This window comes from Nannochloropsis gaditana (assembly GCF_000240725.1).
Source record: "Nannochloropsis gaditana CCMP526 unplaced genomic scaffold scaffold135, whole genome shotgun sequence".
NCBI lineage: Eukaryota > Eustigmatophyceae > Eustigmatales > Monodopsidaceae > Microchloropsis > Microchloropsis gaditana.
Window position 1 is genome coordinate 26375 of NW_005803818.1, and position 20228 is coordinate 46602.

At 55.1% G+C, this 20228-nt stretch overlaps 1 protein-coding gene across 1 annotated transcript; it reads right to left on the minus strand.

Moving 5' to 3' along the window:
- Window positions 1-17152: 17152 nt before the first annotated feature.
- NGA_2086210 (uncharacterized protein) lies at window positions 17153-17273 on the minus strand (the record flags this gene model as incomplete). Its single annotated transcript, XM_005855685.1, has 1 exon — window positions 17153-17273. A coding segment is annotated over one exon (121 nt), but the record flags the coding sequence as incomplete, so codon positions are not given.
- Between the last annotated feature and the right edge of the window lie 2955 nt (window positions 17274-20228).

Sequence of the window (20228 nt, forward strand, 5' to 3'; positions counted from 1 at the left end):
GGCAAAGTTTTGCCCCAAGAAATGACTGGTACCGCTTTGCAACGCCCATCCGTTTTGCATCAAGGCTTCAATCGTGAAGGTCTCCTCCGCGCCCGCGAAACGCTCGCTGGCGCTTTTCACCCCCTTGACGACGGGCAGGGCCAGCATGTCCCTACACACGTTCCCATATAAATCCAACTGATCGCGGGCGTACCCCACGGCCTCCTCCCGCGACGCGTGCGCGGTGTGTCCTTCCTGCCATAAGAACTCGGAGGACCGGAGGAAGGGCCGTGTCCGCATCTCCCACCGGACTACATTGGCCCATTGGTTGATCTTGAGGGGCAGATCCCGATGGGACGTTATCCACTTGCCAAACATGTTCCAAATCATCGTCTCCGACGTCGGTCGCACGATCAGGGGTTCTTCGAGCTGGGCACTTGGGTCTGGGACAAGGCCAGGGCCGCCCGCTGGGTCCACACAAAGACGGTGGTGAGTGACGACCGCGCATTCTTTGGCAAAGCCTTCCACGTGCTCGGCTTCCTTGCTCAAGAAGGAGCGTGGGATAAAGAGGGGAAAGTAGGCGTTTTGAGCGCCGTTCGCTTTGATTCGTTTGTCAAGCTCGTCGCGCAAGGCGTCCCAGAGGGCCATGCCGTACGGCTTGATGACCATGCACCCTTTCACCGGACTCTGGTCCACCAAATCCGCCGCGGCGATCACGTCCAGGTACCACTGCGAATAATTCTCGTCGCGCGGAGTAATGGCCAGGGAGCTTCGATCCGCATGCTGCTTCATCACACCTTCCTCCTCGTCGGCGTCGCCTGCTGCGAGCTTTGTCTTCTGCTTGCCTCCATTCTTTGCGCCTTGTTTTTTCCCCCCGCCACCCTTGGGTGGGTCGTAGGGCACGCCCGCTACGTCTTCAAACTGGGCTTTCAGGTCCAACAACTCGCTTACTAAGGGCTGAAGAGCTGCTTTGTCGGCTCCACCAACTTTCAAGCCTCGAATCTCGTCCCCTTTGCGCCCAATAGCTTCCCGGAGGGTTTCCAAGGCTGGGCTAGAGACCCTCGGAGTACTGCTGCTGAAGAGTCGGCTTCGGGCATGGCCTTTGGTTCTTCTTCTGTCAAGGCGTGTAGAGGCAGAGAAAGGTCCAAGCGAGTACGAGGAGAGGGAAGCAAAGGCTTGTGGAAGATAGTTCCGTGGGGCAGGAGAAGGACGCGGGGCGACCCAAGCCGCGAGGGGGGCCAGACGTCCTGTGAACAAAAGAATCATGCCAGCACTGCCAAAGAGGAGACGGCGGCCACGCAGCAATGGCTGAGGCAGCATGCGTGGGTGGATGCACGCGGAAAAAGTAGTCCCTGTGAGAAGGAACAGATTGTCACCCCAAGAGGAGCAAGGACGGATCGGGGCGTGAGCGCTAGGAAAACTCGGTCATGCACGAGGGCTAGCATGACTGACGGAGGCGAAGTAGCCCCTATGAGAGACAATGTCAAATCAGCTGGTATAACAATATGCTTTTTCTATCTTTTAGTGCATTCATCCCTGCGATTTCTCCTGCATTGTATTTCGTGGTGGAAGAATCGACTGAAGGGCTCTGACAGGGAGATATCTCAGTGCTATCAGGAGGAAATTCCATTTCATAGCTCGATTTTCCGCGGGCCGCACAATTACGCCATTTTTACCCAATGCTGTGTAAAAATTTATAGCATGTCATCCATTGAAGTTGGTCAAAAAGCCCATCAGCATGCCCAGCTAGTTTGTAGTTGGGAGGTTAGGAGAGTCATGAAGCTCACGCTTTCCCGCGACACTTATCCTTCATTCAGCATCTGATTCGCCTATTGCACGAAAGAACTAAGGCATGCTTATTCAAAATGGATGCGAAACGACGCCTAAGGCACTGGAAAGCCGGTATGTCTTGCTAAAGGTGTCGTTCATTTCCCCCCCTCCCGTGAACGCTGACGCCACGGTTCCAGTGCTCGTTCGCGCCGGAATCCTTCACTGACTGAACTTACGCCTTGTTGAGACCAATCTTTATTTAATACCGCGAAATCTTTTGCTTTTAAACTTCACATGCTACTTTTTAAAAACATTCCGCATCATGCTGGATTTTTCCGAAGCTGTTGGAAGGTCTGTGCGCGTAAATGGTGTCCAACGTCTCTTCATGGCTCTGAGTCGGATGGGCCGTCCGTGACCTGGGTCCTGACGGCTGTGGTGATTGGAATAAAGAGTTCAGCTTATGACAAAATGCTTAAACACTTTCTACAGCCTATCTCGAAGCCATTGGCCTTTCCGCACTCTTCTCCAGTGTGTGTTCCAGCACGTGGAAACTTTGCTCGCAAACAATGGGCCACTTCCTTTCTTTTTTTTGTTTTGATGTCTACCCTCTCGTCCTTCCGTTTCTACGTGGGTGGATGCCACCACTCTCCATTAGAAAGGTTGCCAAAATGGTTTACAACTGCAAAAATGATGGTGTTGCAAGCACTGGGGGTAGGTCATGCGTCGAGTAACACCCCCCACATGTGGGGTGCCTCGGTTCCGCCGCATTTCGAACCCAGGATGTGAGACACAATTGAGCTTAAGTCAATCCCCTTAACCACTCGGGCATGCTTGCAGCTTCAACTTGCTCCGTTGTACCTATGCATTTATCAAACCGTCTATCGATTAGTACAACGTTTTGTGCCAGAAGCTGTCTTTTGAGCCACTTCTGCACTTGGTAAGACAGGTCGGAGAGGTTGATGATGCGCGAGGCGCACAAACAGTATAGGTATCTCTCGTACAGCGTACGAAATCGGGCTTTCCACATTTTTTGCTGGTTTAGAGCTTATGCTTGCTTCATTTAAACATTTCCTATCCATCTCCCTCGACGAATCCCCCTCTTCACTTTTCTCAGGGCTACTAAGTCTCATTAAATTACATTTTAGGGGTTGGAATCATTTTATAAAAAAAGATAAATAACAATCGTGATAGTATGCTTAGCGAAGTCCCGCGCATAGAAGATACTTGATTACAATAGGCCTATGGATGCTCAGGTCGTGATTTTGAAAAAAGCGTCCAAAAACAATTCCATCCACCTTCCTGGTCCATAAGTATACTGAAATCCGATTTAATATCTGTCCCAGAAAATGCAACAGTTTGAAATCTTCGAGAAAACGTGGATAACAGTTGCTTTTCTTTGGAAAATTGTACATTCTACTTTTTTCTATGAAATGAAGCGAGGAAGGAAGGTTTGGCTTCTGCTGTGTTTACATCAACATCGAAGGAGAGGAAGCCACTCGACCGACTTCTGCGTGGCCGTAGCCAACAACACGATATACGGCAGTAAAGTATTAGTGGACAGTTTACCAACAAGAGAAAGCTGTCGAAGATAAGACAGAAAGTTTCAGAGAAACAAGCTTAGATTTCTTACTTCGTCCTCAGCCTGTTCGTGCGTCAGCACTCTACCCCTCATCTTGCTTTATTGTAAAAATATTTTCGAGAATAGAGGAACATTTTGTCTTATGAATGGACATGTTCTTTACTTTGTAACCTCGTACGACTTTTCCACGGGTAGCTCTTAACTCTTTCCATCCTATCGGACCGTAGACTCGACAGGACACAGGAGCACCCATGACTGTCCATCACAAGTAGCACATCCGTCCCAAAAAATATAAAAAGCACGCGCACACACAACACTCAAACATCTCCATTGACAGATTGCCTCCTTTTATCTGGAAAAGGGGGGAAAAGCAGCTGCCGGTTCCCCCCAAAAAGGCGAGGGCCTTTATTTTTGTTCTTGCTTGCGGTGCGTCCACGTCATTCTTTCTCCAAAGCACCTGCTGCCACGTTTTAAGATCTTGCCGGGATCGAGACCATTTCGGCCGTGCGCCTCCTTTTCCGTCCCATGCGGATGCACCCTTCCATTCTTTTCTGCTAAAGTAAGACGTACGAGACCGTGTGGAGGCCGGGTGCGACACGGTCTGGCGTGTTTTTGCTTTCGCGGCGTCGGGGCCCTTGGAAGCTCTTTGCGAGTGCGTGGTCCTTTTCCCCGCCGCCTGCTGATCTTCCCAGAACGGAATAAAATTGCACCGCGTTCTTTTGGGATCGAGAATGCGATTTTATGTCGACGTGAAAACATCACTACATTTTCGCCCCTTCTCTATGCAGAGCATGACCATTGTTTCGGTGCGTAGTGCGCTTTGTACTTTCCGCCCGTCGTGCAGATGGCCTTGACGCGAGGACAAGCTTGCAAGGTGTGGGTTGCCTTCGAAGCCTTTGTGGCTCGGATGTAGGGTTGTTCGAGACCTTTGCGAGGCATGCCTTCTCGTTCGCATTTGATTAAGAGTGACCATGTCAGTCAAAGGCCCACTAGTTACTCATCGGCCTCTCCTGTCTCCCGCCCGTGGGCACGTGCTGCTTGCGTACATAAACGAGAAGGCGAGCGTACCCACGCACAGGGACTTCTCTCGCGGGCCACGCCTATTGCTCGGTGCTTACACCCGTCACACATCATATTTTACTTGGTTGTCAACTGTGTGCATGCGCGTGCACCCCCTGCTTCTGCTCTTCCTTATTGCCTTGGGTGATATAAGCAGGTGTGCCGTCTCATACTCCTTTGTGTCGTAACAGTCCCCTCGAGCCCCTCATGCGTTTACACCGTTGGGTGGACTGTGTTGTCCGTGAACCATGAGATTCCCCACAAGTCTTGATCACACCAAAGCGCCCTGTGCCCGTGGTCCTGTCAATGTGCCCAACACCCGGCGCTTGCCCTCTCCCGTCTGCCTATTTGGAAAGTCTCCAGGGATGCACTGACTTTTCCCTCCCCCGCACCCTCCCTCACAGCACGCAAGCCTCCACGCTTTCTTCCTTTACCTCTTCCACCGTCGCGTCCTCGAGTAGCATGGCCGCCGTCCCTGCTGCCAACCAAGCTGGGCTTCTGCTCAAGGTCCAGGAGGCTATCAAAGCCGGGCTCCCGGACAAAGCCCTTGCCGACACGGTCAAATCCGAAGTGTCCCACGCGATGGGCGCCGATTCCGAGCCGGATTCCCTCAAAGAAATGCACGACGGGATCGTCTACAAATTCTTGGTGAACGGGGAGTGGAGGAAGTCCACCTCGGGTCGCACCATCTCCAACTTGACGCCGTACGACGAGACCATCTGCTACGAGGTCCAAGCCTGCACGCGGGAGGAGATCGACGAGGCCTACGCCACTGCCCATGCCGCCCAACGTGTCTGGGCGAAAACCCCCATTTGGAAACGGGCCGAGCTCCTGCACAAGGCGGCCACAGTCTTGCGTCAGTACGCGGCGTTGATTGCCACGCCTGTCCTTCGGGAGGTAGGGAAAAACCGAAAATCCGCCTACGACGAGGTGGTGCGCACCGCGGAATTGTTGGATTTCGCCGCGGAGGAAGGGGTCCGAATCAATGGGGAGGTCATGTCCTCGGACGCCTGGGTCGGGCAAAAACGCAACAAGCTCGCCATTGTGGAACGCGTCCCTGTGGGCGTCGTCCTGTGCATTCCCCCTTTCAACTACCCCATCAACCTTTGCGGCTCCAAGATCGGCCCGGCGCTGATTGCTGGTAACGCGGTAGTGGTCAAGACCCCTACCCAGGGTGCTGTCTCCACCTTGCATTTGGGCGCGGCCTTCAAGATCGCGGGTGCGCCCCCTGGACTGGTGAACGTGGTGACGGGAAAAGGCTCCGAGATCGGAGACTACCTGGTGCAGCACCCGGGAGCCAACCTGATCTCTTTCACGGGCGGGGCCACGGGCATCGACGTGTCCAAAAAGGCGGGCATGGTGCCCTTACAGATGGAATTGGGGGGGAAGGACGCTTGCATTGTCTTGCCCGATGCGGACTTGGAATTGGCCTCGACAGCCATCGTCAAGGGCGGATTTTCCTACTCGGGCCAGCGGTGCACGGCCGTGAAGATTGTCTTTGCGACGGCGGAGATTGCGGACGCCTTGTTGGAGAAAGTGTTGGCCAAATTGGCGAAATTGACCATTGGGCACCCCGAGGAGAATGCGGACATCACGGCCGTCATCAACAAGAAGAGCGCCGACTACATCGAAAGCCTGGTCATGGACGCCGAGAGCAAAGGCGCCACGTTGACCACGCCGTACAAGCGCGTCGGGAACCTGATCCATCCCTTGATCATCGACCACGTGAAGGAGAACATGAAGCTCCACTGGGAAGAACCTTTTGGCCCCGTCCTCCCCTTTGTCCGCGTGGGCGACGCAGCTGAGGCGGTGGCTCTGGCGAACAAGTCCTCCATGGGCCTGCAAGGCTGCGTTTTCACCCAGGACATCAACCGTGCCATCCTCGTAGCCAACGAGCTGGCGGCCGGAACGATTCAAATCAACGGTCCTCCCGCCCGCGGGCCTGACCACTTCCCTTTCACGGGCTTCAAGGACTCTGGCATCGGTGCGCAAGGGATCAAGTACAGCATTGAGAGCATGAGCAAAGTGAAAAGTTTCGTCATCAACCTGCCTGAAGCGGCCCATCCTCAAGGCCATTAAGTCAACTGAAATTGTAGGGAAATGCATGCGGCCTGTAGGTATTAGTCCCCTTGTCAGATCGAAGGAGGGACAGATGTACGATTTGAAACTGATTTATTTGCGTCTGCGTGCAATTAGGGGAAGGGATGGGAGTGACCCGGCTTAGGAGAGAAACGTCGTGGCTGCGGTCTTACGGAAGAAAGACACCTTCTCAAGCGGCACGTGCACACAGCTTTGAAGTGGAGGAATTGGGCAACAGCGGACAATGTGGGTTGCAAATGTGGAGCTCTGACATGACGGAGGAAGGCGCACTTTAGTAGAAAGGAAGGGTGAAAGAATACAAACATATATACATAAGTAAGGAGGGCATAGATGGGGGCTAATAAATTATGTGTCGCAGTCTGCGCTCGGTGTACTCAGTGCATTTCGGGAAAGCCTCCTTCATCCTCAGAATCACAGGGGGAGGAGTAGCATATGAGGAGGACTCATGATGCCTGTCGGCAGGAGTAGCGGGAGGAATGATACCCGACAAAACACATCTTTCACCAAAAAAATACAAATTTGACGAAGGCCAACGCAATACGTTTTGGACGAATTTGCACCGTATTTATCTTCCATTCGCGCGACTGAACCGTCTTGTCACTGAGTATGAGATTTGCCCGTTGGCACTGCCCATCTCCATACTCGGGCGCGACATCCAGGACCCAGTCCATTCCGTCATTTCCATGGCACCAAAGCGTGTGCCAATGCATGTGATTCCGCGGTCACTTTCCTCTCAGTCCTTCCACATACGTGCTTGACCATTCTACCCTCCGACCTGACCAGGCGGTTTCTCGGGCGTACCCACCGGATACAGACCCTGGCCGGGGCAGATTCCCCTCAACGATACTTTGCCCGCCTGGCATCCTTGCCGATTCCCCACACATCCCTTCTCACAATTCTGGAAAGGATGCCCCCAGTTCCCATGACCCCTAACGAAGAGCCTTGTCCGTGGCGTCTCCGGTCCACATTTCTCTTCAAATTTTCGCCCATGTACACCACATTTTCACACCCACATGCCGAACCATCCTCGCCATCACCTGCATATATCGCCCCTTTCTTCTACCTGCCTTCTGTCCCTATAAACCTTCATGCTTCCGCTCCCACAACCACCTCCCCTGGTCGCTTCTCGCCCACGTTTTCCTTCCCACTTCCCTTCCCTGCCGCGCCCCTCCCGGTGGAGGACGGGCCAGAGGAAGGCAGCCCTGGCGTCGGACCCCACTCCGGCACGGTCTGCAGCCATCGGTGCCCCAATGCCTCCCGAGCCGTCGCTCGCTTGTTCTGATCCGGCGTCAGCAGGCGGGCAATGAAATGCTGAGCGTCCTTACTGATCCCTTCCCACGCACGACCTTGGAACCGGACGGGTTGATCCAAGCATTTCGTCGGGGGGATAAAGGGCAAGGTCCCCGCGAGCATCCGGTAGCAAATCACGCCCACGGCCCACAGATCAGTGGGTTTTCCAAACGGTTGTTTTCGAATGATCTCCGGGGGAATGAAGCCCCCTGTGCCACAAATGCGGGAGAACGGGACGCGGTAGATGTCTCCAGTTTGTTTGAAAAACCGCACGTCGGGTACTTTCCGGGAGAGGCCAAAGTCACAGACCTGAGCAGGGAGGAGGAAAGAGGCACGGCGGGAGGGGGGGGGGGGAGTGGAGGGAGAAAGGGAATGAGGGGGTAAGAGATTGAAATGAAAAGAAGACGTGGCGTGGGAAAACGACGGCACGGAGAGCGGTGAAAGACACGAGAGGAGGCTTCAGGACGGGCGGGAAAGGGGGCATGGTTTGAGAAGCCCTTCGTTACAGGTGACCGACCAATCCCCCCACACAAGCCAACCCCCCCCCCTCAGTCAGTCTAGAAACCCCAGGCCCGCAGATAAGCTTTGTACCCGTACCCTGAGAATCATTCCCAATGGAGAGGTATACATCCAGGTGCGCCGAAGCTGGGAAGCCTGCTGGTTGCCCTTGGAAAGCGCGGCCAAGGCAATGCCGTCGTCAAAGTCCGAGAACAGAAGATTCTGGGGCTTCAAGTCACAGTGTAGCACCCCCGACCGGTGCAAGAGGTCCACGGCATCCAGCATCTGTTTCACCACCCACATAGTCTCCAACTCCGTGAGTTTCCGACGAATTTGGAGCATTTGTTCCAAATTACCATGGGTGGACCGGTCCATGACGAGGTAAACGTGCTCTACGGTTTCAAAGCACTCCCGCAGCCTAATCACGTTTCGATGGGGCGGGATGCGCCGCATGTTTTCAATTTCGTTCCGAACGCTCGCCTTCTCCTCCTCTGTGAACAAGTACCGCCGCTTGATCGCCTTCACCGCCACCTGATCTTGGCTGGCCCGGTGGACGCCTCCATAGACAGCCGCATAGCTCCCCTCGCCCAGGACCTGGTTCTGATCCACGTCGTAGTCATCCCCTACTTTTCGTGGGCGCTCTCGCTCGTGGCCCGTCTTTCCTGCCCTCCCTTGCTTGCCTCCTCCCTCTTCTTCCCCTGCCGTGCCGTGCAACAAATGGGCCGAAATGAGGGTCGCCGTTTGACTGCGCCGGTACTCCGGACGATCCCCTCGCGTCCCGCCATGATGCTCCTGCGTCCCAGAGAAACCAGGGGCCGACATGCCCTCCCTGGCACATGGGGAGCGGGAGTGGTGGTAGTCGTGCCCCATCGCGTAGTCCTCCCCTCCCCCCGCCCGGCCCAGGCCCTCTGGGATCAGATGCTGCAACCGCGGAGGGGAACGGCCTTTCCTTCCCCCGCCCTCGTCCACGCTTGCGGTGGGCACCGCCATGTGCCCGGAGGAAAGCGCACGGTTCGACGGCAAGGTTGTGGACCGCGACAGGCCAACGGTCCCCTGTCGTTGCCCTCCCCCCCCATTCCCCCCTCCACGGCCCCACCACAGCCCCGTCGAGAGCCACTGAGCTCGCCCGCCTCCAGTTTTTTGTAGGCCCGCCGGTGCGTTGCTAGCTGCTCATCCTCTCCATTGCTGCCCAGCAGCATCGAGCCCATGCTCCCGCGACGTCTCCACATGCCCGGGCCCTGCCGTCGCATTTTGTGCACGTAGTACACGCGGAAGCCGTTCCACCGGTATAATATGTCCCGGTAGAGGGAGGGGCCACGCCAGGTGGTCCTCAGGCCCGTCACGCAACAGTCGTCCAGGGAAGTGCCAAACTTCCGGGAGATGTCCACGGCCCCGCCGTAGCGTTGTCGGGGCAATCCATTCGTCATGGTCAACTCCGCGTACCAGGCTTGGCCGCTCTTGGTTTTGTGGGGGTACAACGACCGGCGCCGGGACTGTTGGTATTGCTCCGCTGAGAGGGCCAGGGCCCCTTTGAGGAACTTGTCCGACATACTCTTCTTGTCCGCGGATTCGATGGACTGCGACACGGCGCGGGCGGACAAAGCGGCCAGGCGGTTCAATTCATCAAAGGACGCCGTCATCAAACCCGCGTGGGCCTGCTGACGGTGCCGCTCACGAAAGCGCTGCAAGCCATGCAAACTCGAGTAGCGCCCGGGCAAGAAGTGGAAAGTGCCAGTGAAGGGATTGGTCTTGATCCGCTTCCGGCGTTCGTGTTCTTCCTCGGTCAACAGCAGGTTGTCAAAAAACGTCGCCCGGGCCCGGTTTCCCGCCCCCGGGGCATGCTGGAAGACGCCCACAAAGGGACTGAATTTAGGTAAGCGCCCGTAGACATGCCGCGGACGACGCGAGGGTCGGCCATCCCCGCCTTCCCCCCGTTCCACGACCCCACACTGTCCGTTGTGGCCCGGCCCCGGGACAGGGGGCCTGGGGCCACTTTGGTCGCCTCCGAGGGCCTTGCCCGCACCACGCCCATTCCCGCCCAGGGATGGGTGAGCGTTTGGACCAGCAGGAACCGCGTTCGAGCCGTCTGAGTGCCCCGTGTGGCTGTCGTCGCCGACGCCGACCTCTTGCATGGCAATGGTGTGGCTATCGCCTGTCAACGGGAGCGTGCGGGGCGGGGGGGGGGGGCGATTTGTTGCCCCCGGCTTTGATGCCTTTCCCTCGCGCACGGAGTGCTCGGATCCCTCCGTGAGAGAACACGAATCCCCACTTCCGGACATGGAGGGGGCCAAGGAAGCGCAGGATGTGGTCGACGAGCCTGGGCTGGTAGACAGGGTTGCTTCTTCTCCCGAGATCGATTCTGCCGTACACCCTCCGGGAGAGGAAGGGGGCGCCACCGGGGCGGATCGCGTGGGCTTACCCTGCATTGCTTGGGTCGCAAGTTGTGTGGGCAATGCAGCCTCCGCATTGGAGCTGCTTGCAGAATAGGACTTTTCGGAGAAGGGCATGCTGAACCGGAGGGGAGAGGTCTAGTGATAGTCTCCCGATCTGCGATGCTTCTTGTCCTGATTGCTTTTGCTCCTGCTCTCGCCGCCCTCTTAAACAATGTGGCTTGTGCTGTGCGCGTCAAAGAAGGCTAGCGGCAGGTGGGACGTTGGACATACCCCGTGTGCGACGCAGTGCTGGGAAAGATCAACGTGCTTGGACGGCAGACCAGCGTAGCGACAGAGAGTAAGGCCGCTCAGCTCCGGCTTTTGCGAAGTTCTCGTGGCAACTAGCGTATCTGTATCCTTGTTTGACAAGAAGTAAAAGGAAAACGGCATTGCGGGGGCCGGGCGGGGGTTTAGACAAATCCATTTTCTTGGGAGCAGAAGACACCTCTGCGCGTTGCCTCAACCATCTCTTCAAGCAGAGCACTATAGCATCTATCAGACATGCAAACACACCGACATGCCTGTAGGACGGGGACACACCACGCAGCACAAGCATCCTGGATGTTCTCCTTTAAAAGACGTCCAGTGAATGAGCAATTTCCAAGCCATGTGGTGGGGAGTTAGCTCTTCACAGGAGTTCTGATGGGATGGGAATTTTTCGACTGCTGCAATGGCGTGGCAACCCCTCTCCTTGAGGTCCGTCCTACAAGTGGAACAAGTCAGCAAACACCGCACGATGCGCCCTCCGTGGTCATGTGCACGTTTGGGAGCATGTCCACAGGCGGTGTATGGGTTAAGGCGATGGGTGCCACGTGCTTTGAGGCTCAGGATTTTTCTTTTTCAAAGCTTTGTCCTGCCCGACCGGCGCGGAAGGGGAAATAATTGCACAGTCATAATGCCGGCGAGACCCAAACCGATAAAACACGCGGTGGGAAAGAAAGAGGACACAGGCGCATTACGCGATCCCTCTCGATCTTTATACACATTGTCCCCTAGGCTGCGAGCATGCTTACTGGCTTTAATTTTAGTCGTCGCGCGGGCAGAGCCAGACTTTTTTCTCCCTTGCCATGTCCTTCCTTTGGTGCTGCGACACCACCTTCTTTAATCGCGCAACGGCCAGCCCTTCAATGCATCACCACGATCGCAACCAAGCATTCTCGTCCATTTGTCAACCAAGTGCCTCGTCGCCGCTTCTCCTCGGAACCTGTTCCGTCTCCACCCGTGCAAATCGACCCTTTCAATCCGACCGAAGAACACACCCACCTCCGTACAACCGTGCGAGCTTTTGTGGAGAAGGAGGTTGATCCCCAGGCATTGGTCTTTAACCGCCGCGAAGAGTTCAACTTGCCCCTCTTTCGAAAGCTTGGAGAGCTAGGCCTGTTGGGTTTGAGCGTCCCGGCGGAATACGGTGGGTCTGGTATGGATGCTACCGCGGTGGCCATAGCGCACGAGGAACTCTCTGCCGCCGATCCTGCCTTTTGCTTGGCCTACCTGGCGCATTCGTTGCTTTTTGTAAATAACCTGGCTCAGAACGGCTCGCACGCGCAAAAATCCAAATATTTGCCCGCTGCGTGCGCCGGTACTGCCGTGGGGGGTATGTGTATGAGTGAGCCGGGGGCAGGCACAGACGTATTGGGAATGGGCACCGCCGCCACAAAAGCAAGCGATGGATCGCACTACATATTGAACGGGGCTAAGATGTGGATCACAAACGGAACCGTGGACGGGAAGAGCACCGGGGATGTATATTTAGTGTACGCCAAGACGGGCCAGGCGGCCAAGGACGTGAGCATGTTTCTGGTGGAGAAGGGATCCCCGGGCTTTCGTTTGGGCCAAAAATTGGAGGACAAGCTGGGAATGCGGGCGTCCATGACCGCCGAGCTGGTGTTCGACGACTGTCGGGTTCCGTTGGAGAATCTGGTGGGGAAGGAAGACGGGGCGGCGGCCTGCATGATGCGGAACTTGGAAATTGAACGGGTGGGCCTGGCTGCCATGTCCGTAGGGCTGGCGCGTCGTTGCGTCGAGGTCATGAACGCCTATGCTCAGGAGCGAAAAGCCTTTGGGCAACCTTTGAATGCTTTTGGTCAGGTGCAACGGCATGTGGCAGAGTCCTACGCCGAGTATATGGCCGGGCGCGCTTATTTATACTACGTCGCAAATCAACTGGACTTGTCTTCGTCGGGGAACGGTCTGGACGCAGACGGGGTTAAATTGTACTGCGCGAAAATGGGCAAGGAGGTGGCGGACAGGGCGATTCAGGTTCTGGGCGGGTACGGTTACGTGGGAGAGTATCAGGTGGAGAGGTTGTGGCGAGATGCCAAGCTCTTGGAGATAGGGGGAGGAACGAACGAGGCGCACCATAAAAACATGGTCAGGGATTTGAAAAAGCATCATGAGAGGCTGTTGTAGATTCCAAGGCAGAGAAAGTTGCGGGAAGGAAGGATGGATGTGCAATGGGTGGGGCAATGTACTTGTGTAAAGCGCTACGGATGCCAAGGGTCAGCAAGAGATAATTGTAGCAGAGATGTGGTATATGATGATCATAGCTTGCTTTGTACAGAATAACGTCAAAAAACAAAGAAAGAGATGTAAAAAGTCGCCCTGTAAGAAATTTGGATGAAGCACTTCATGGTGTAATTGTTTTTTAGACCGAAGCACGCGAACACGCCAATGTCTTCCAACTCGTACAGCAAAAATGCCCTTCAATGCACGCCAGATCTGCTCCTGCAGGCCTGATAATTACAAATGCAACCTCCGGACTAGCTCTCATTCAGACTGTCTGACGGGTGGAGAACTTGTTTCCACAATCATTCTTAAACGTTTGCTTGTTGCGTTAGATGTCGCTGAACCTTGCTTTGTCCATAATGCCTTTCCTAGCTCTGCTTGACTTTTAAAAAGGACATCCCCTTCTTTTGGGGCCCAAGCTCAAATTTGTGGGCAATGGCATTCCTTCTCTCTTTAATTCCACTTTCACTCCTATCACTTACGATGGCGTTGGGCACAGTATTATCTACGTCTTGCTCTTTTCCTCCCCCAAAATCCTCGAAGGGAAATTGTGAAGCAAGGTGAATGCTCACATCAGGAGTGGAGAAATGAAAACTACAGCCAAATTTTGCAAGGGTTGAACAGGAACAAACAATCGAAGCGGATTTCCTTTCGAGTCAATTTGGGGTTTTGGCGACTGCGTGGTATCATCGAGCTATGACATCAACGTGGAGATTGATTCCTATTCTTGGTCCGGGTGCTCGATATAATGTGCGCGTATCATGACTAACTGCATTGTCACACTCATTTCTTGATAACCGCGTGGATCCCAGGCCCTGTTATTCATGCTGTGCTGACCGGGACCACCGTCCCGTGCAGGGAGACTGCGGGGGGAGGAGGGATACATAGGACGCGATGGCTTGGAAAACTTGTCCTGCTAGCAAGTACTTGGGCATAATTGTTTTCATGACGGTTCTCGTGGTATCTCATGCTTTCCAGTCGTCAGCACCTTGGGTGTCACGTATTGGTACAGCCAGACGGGAGTTTGTCGCGTCGGAGCGATGCAGGAAAAGCCCTACCCATCCCCCGTTGTGGGCCGCTCCCGCGACCGAGCCTGCACCGTCCGTGGCACAAGACGTAGAAGACGAGGCCAAAGGAGCCCAAGTCACGGAAAGCGATGTTGGAGGGACCTTGTGGGGTGTGAGGGGACGAGAAGAGGAAGGGTCAGTACGCGGGACGGGACCAACCCCTGAGAGTCTGGAAGCAAATTTGGGTTGGACTGAAGATTTCTTAAGCAATATCGGCCTCTCCGGTGATACCTTGCTCGATAACTTGCGGAGAAGCGCCGACCAGGATGTGTCCAGCAACACTTTGAAAGCCATTCTCGCGGCTCAGGAGGAATCTCGCTCCTTACTGGCCAAATTACAAGCTGAATTGCTCTCTACAAGTGCTTATGCAGCGTCGAAGGCCTTGGCGGACAGCAAACTCTTAATCAGCGTGGGTATCGTCGTGGCATCGGAGCTTGCTCAAGTTCTGGCGCGGCCATTGCTTCCAGCCCCGTCTGATTCCACCCCCCAAGGCACTCCTGTTCCTCCCTCAAGCCCAGCCCAAGGGGGGCCTTGGACCCCCACCCCCTCCCACGACCGACCGCTAGACTTTTCCGGGACTAGCAACACCCTTCCACCAGGCCCAGCGTCCACCCCTCTCTTCAGCCTGGCCGAGAAAGTCGCGCTCGTCCAACGCGGCATCTACCCCTACGATTGGTCCGGCTATCTGTCAGGCACACCTTCCACATTCATCCTCCCTTCCTTTTCCTCCGCCGGCGATCCCGACGCACTCTTTCAAGACATGTACCGCAAAACGGCCAAACCAAAAAAGCTGCCATCCCTTCCCTTCCTGCCCCGCCTCCCCCAGGCCCTTGCCCTCCCCCTCGACCTCCTGGCCGCCCTCCCTGCGATCCCCAGCCAAGCCTTCCGCACCGTGGACGCTGCCCGCCGTCTCAACAAACAGGCCGCCAGCAGGCAGCCCTCTAGGCAGCTGTGGGCGCAGAGTCTGGCCATGGCCTCCACCATCGCCCGTCCCCTCCTCGAGCAACCGACCGGGTCCCGGCAACGGCTGCCGTCACCGGACGAGAAACGGTTACCGTTACGAGGAGAAAAACGGTCCCCGCGGTCGCAACGTCCGGAAGGGCCTCAACAAGAGGAAGAGCTGATGCGACAAGGACGGTCGCGTAGATTCAGGGAGGGGAATGCGGATGGTCGGGAAGGACCTCCGGCCTATCCCAAGGAAGAAGAGGAGGACGAGCCGAGCTGGGCACCGCGGTCGAGAACGCGATCCCAATGGTGGGATGGCATACGGCCAAGGCGGCCCAGCGACGTGGTTGCATCCCCTTTCTCCGCCTCGTCCTCCCTCCCGTCCTCGCCCCCTGTCCTCGATGCACGTGTCGAAGCCTCAGGGACGGGGGCGGACGTTCGCGCCCAAATTCCGCGAACGGAGGCGACAAGCCTGGGCCTGGATCCGGGTAGCTTTCCATCGCTGTCTTCCTTGATGGAAGACTGGGAGGAAGAGGAGGGGGAGGCAGGGATGGAGGAAGTGATGAGCGTCTCTCGCATGGGCCGGGCGCGAGGAGGCGCAAGGGGAGGTGGTGCGACGGTGATGGATGGGAGGGAGACGGCATGGGAGGGAGGGAGGGAGGGAGGGAGGGTAGAGGTACTGTATGCGACCGAGTTGAAAGGGGGCGACGTGCGCCGTTTGGGCGGGGGAGAGGAGGAAGTGATAGAGCTTCGGGTGGAGGAGGTGGAGGAGGAAGGGTGGGAGGCAAAGGATTGGTCAACCGTGTTGGGCAAGGTGGGCCTGCGGATGCTGGACGTGGCCCTGCTCGGCTTGGAGTATGTTACGGTGGAAGGCCTCCCACGGGTCCAGAAACGGCTGGTAACGGCCGGGAAACGGTTGCAACAGGCCGCCTGGGGGGAAAGAGGAAAGCCTGGGTGGGACCTGATGCCGGCGTTCGAGAAGCCCATGGACGCCAAGACCATGTCCACGCGCCGATAGTCCCTTCCTTCCCTTCCTTCCTTCCGCCCTCCATCCTTCCCGCCTTGCCTTCCTTCCTCCCTTCCGTCGGCCCCTACTTCCCTCCCACCCTGTTTTCTTCCCCTCCATGGACTGGGAAATGATTTGTGCACGTTTTCCTTCCCTACAATAACACTTCAAGAAAGCAAAATGAACAATAACTTTTCTTTGTACGAACGCAATCGTCCTCGCATTGGTATTTCTTTCTCGCCTCCTTCCTCCCTAGACCCCCCGCCCTCCCTTCCCCCTCGTCCCGCTCCCTCCTCCGCGTCTGAGACCCCATCCCCCTCCCACCTAGACCAGGATATCACTGCAGGTATAGTCATGGCCTACCCCCTTCCTTGGAGCCGCCGCCTCATACCGCTGGCGTCGACGTGAATTTGTACTGTGACGAGGTGCGGGTCCGAGTAATTGAGAGATTGAGCTCGTGTCTACATGCGTTATTTTTCAAGATATGTGACTACCGCAGAAAAGTGTGGTCTAGTCTTATTTCCCTGTTTCCCTCCCTCTTCTCCTCCCTCGCTCCCTCCCTCCCTCCCTCCCTCCCGTCCTCCCGCCCTTCGCCTCTCCCAACTCACCGCCACAGTGCACCTGCCGCAGTAGTACCGGTCAGCATGCACAGCCAGGCGAACACCCGCACCGCAATCCGGGCAATCCTTTCGCAAACGCTTCACCTTGCCTCCATCCTCCACCTTATAAAATTTCAGGGTGGCCAGTTTCACAGACTTGTGCTTATGCTTGATCTTCTTGGGTTTCGTGTATACCTTCTTCTTGCGCTTCTTGCCCCCACCACGCAAGCGCAAGACCAAGTGCAAGGTTGACTCTTTCTGAATGTTGTAGTCAGACAGCGTGCGTCCGTCTTCCAGCTGCTTTCCTGCGAAAATTAGGCGCTGCTGATCGGGGGGAATGCCCTCCTTGTCTTGAATCTTTTGCTTCACATTTTCGATGGTATCGCTGGGCTCGACATCCAATGTGATGGTCTTGCCCGTCAGGGTCTTGACGAAGATCTGCATGGTTGAAACAGATCCGCCTGCAAAATAGAAAAGAGTGAGAAATGGGATGAGACCGGGACGAGACCGAGGCACGGTGTGTAGGATGGATGACAGTAGAAAAGATGCCTTGGCAGCACTTTATCTCCAGGTCACCACCGTCTGTGTCCTTGATTACTACGCTCAATTACGACATTTTCTCAATGCGTGCGTCAAAGCCTTGTCAAAGCTTTCAGATTGCGTGTAATCCTGCTGTGAGCAACGAAGAAGCAGCGAGGAAGCAAGGGAGGAGATGGATGGTCCTCAGCTCCTCCAGTCTTCCAAGTTTTTGTCTCCCAACGCACATAATACTCTTCCCGCCTCCAACTACATGCTGGGCGATGAACATACACACGCCTCCATGAGCAAGGGGGCCGAGAATGCCTGACAAGTGGCGTGCCACCACCACCGTAGGAAGTAGTGGATGGGCGACGGGCTTCGCTAGAGCATGGGAGGGTCACGGGGCGGTGCACGCGGATATCACACTCTGTGCCACAATTACAACACACGGCTACTTCCTCATGTTCTTTTCGAGCGCTAGGCTAGCTCGGCATCTGTACGCCGTGGTGGAGTTTCCCTCCAGTATATGATAGTTTTGAGCGCTTTGAATAGCTTGCAATGCGAGCGCGCGGAACCCAGACCTCCCCCTTCCCCTGCTTTTCTTCTCGACCCGATTCGATAACACTTCCGGGCCCTCGCGTCTTTTCCTGCATGTAACTTGTTCCTTGCCATTGGACACAGTCACGATAATTATCACCATTTGTTGATTCCATACCGACCTCTTTGCTCGGCGGGAAGAGCTTCGGAAAGGTATCAATAGTTGGTGTTGTTCGAGCACAAATCGAGACAAAAATAGGTCCAAGCCATACAACGTCACGGTTTGCTGCGGAATAATAGCTTCGAGAGGAGAGAAATACTTGTTGTCTTATTATCGTGTTCACATCACTGGAGAGAAATTCTCAAAAGAAATAGAGAAGGGAGAGTTACGGAGTTCCCAATGGGGCATGCTACCCAAAAGTCTAACTGGAATTATTTTATAAAATCAATGATTGATGTGGCGATTATCTTATGCGAAGCACTTGGTGCGAAAGAGCACATATTTTATGGGCAAGTGTCACAATAAACAGGGACGAGCAACATAACGAGCTAATAAATGTTGGAAAACTCGAGAAACGACAAGTTTATCACGTAGCCAGCAGCACACTCCTTCCAACGAGTCGCACTAACGTGTATGTTATATCATACGCTATGATACCCTAGCAATGCTTCAGTGTGACCGTCATAGCAACTCTGTAGCAGCCGCTTTTCTCGATCTTGCTGTCTACGCTTATTAAACCGATCGGTACAGTCCGGTGCGACGCACTTACTAGACCGGCCATCGCGGGTAGACATGTCTTATTGCATGTTGATAATTATAGAAACGCATCTGAGGCCCTTCGACACGTCTGTTGAGGCACGCAGGAGTTCTCGTAACGAAAACAAATGTGGTGCTTGAGATTGTCCTTTGCTTCCTTCGAGGCATGATTTAGAATTTCAACAGCAAACATATGTACAGCTCTTGCTTTACCGGTGCAATGAAAATTACAATATTCTTAATTTTGTACCCATTCTCTGTCCTTTTTTAGCCCCTTCAAATTGCTTATTTTGCACCACATCCACTGAATGGGTCACATCTACTGGTACGCACGAGATGGCAGGTTGATGCCAACTAGACCTGCTCTTAATTTTGCACATCATTTTTCATGTCGAACGCATTGCAATACGCCCTTAATTCGAAGCACAGGGGTTGATTTTTACAAAGGGCATCCTCTAAGATAACTCCGAGGAAAAAGCCGATACGGCAAACAAGGGGGGGTGCGTGGATTGTGACGATAGGAGCACCACTTTCACGTCTGTACCCCTCTCAGCGATCTTCCGGTGTATGTAGCCTCCGATACTTCCACGATGCATGCTCATTTCTTTACTTAGGCCTTTGCATTGAGTAACTGGGTATACATGGCAAATATGGACTGTGTAAGGCATGTACGGATACTAAATCTTGGAGCGCGTCCCACGGGACTGGTCCTCGCTAATCCGTCAACAACTGACCACAGGAACCCCAATTAACAGGTGACCGTGTCTGGATAAAAGGCGAAAGGCCGACCAACTTCCTGCACAGTCTCAAATTTGTAGTCGAGCATCGACTGTCCCCCTCAAAGGAAGTAGCGGAACCCAGGGACTCAAATAAAAGCGGAATAGCAGCGCTCTTGGTGGCGGTAGAAATAGTCGAGCAACGTTCAAAAATATGTCAGAGACGTCTTCCTTTGGCATCCTCATCGTAGGCCTAGGGGGAAATAATGGAGTGACCTTGCTGGCTGGTCTCCGGGCCAATCAGCTCGGTTTGGAATGGGAGGCGCCGACTGGAAAGGTTAAGGCGAATTACTTAGGATGTATTACGCAACTGCCAAAAAAAGGTGGAAAGGGAGGATACAAGGAGGCATACGAGCTGGCCGATGCAAATCGGGCCGCAGTGGGAGGATGGGACATTCGCTCGACCCGACTCGGCGACGCCCTGTATGCTAGCCACGTCTTGGACTATGACCTCGTGCGGCAAGTGCGCGCGTCCCTGAACCAAGTGGAAATTTGGAAAGGTGTCTGGGATCCGTCGTTCATTGGTGAAAGCCAGCATGCTACGGCCACGAACGCGGTGGATTTGAGCACCACCACCCACGCCCAGGCGCTGGCCCTCCTGCGAGCAGACATTCGACGTTTTCGGCGCCTACACAACATCCCTTTGGCCGGGCATATCACCGTAATCTGGTCCGCAAGTGTGGAACGCCCAAGCCTGGGCGACTATCCTACTGCCACCGCCTTGTTGGCTGGCATCGAGGCTAATGACCCTGAAGTCTCCCCATCCTTGCTGTATGCGGCAGCGGCCTGCCTGGAAGGCTGCTCTTTCGT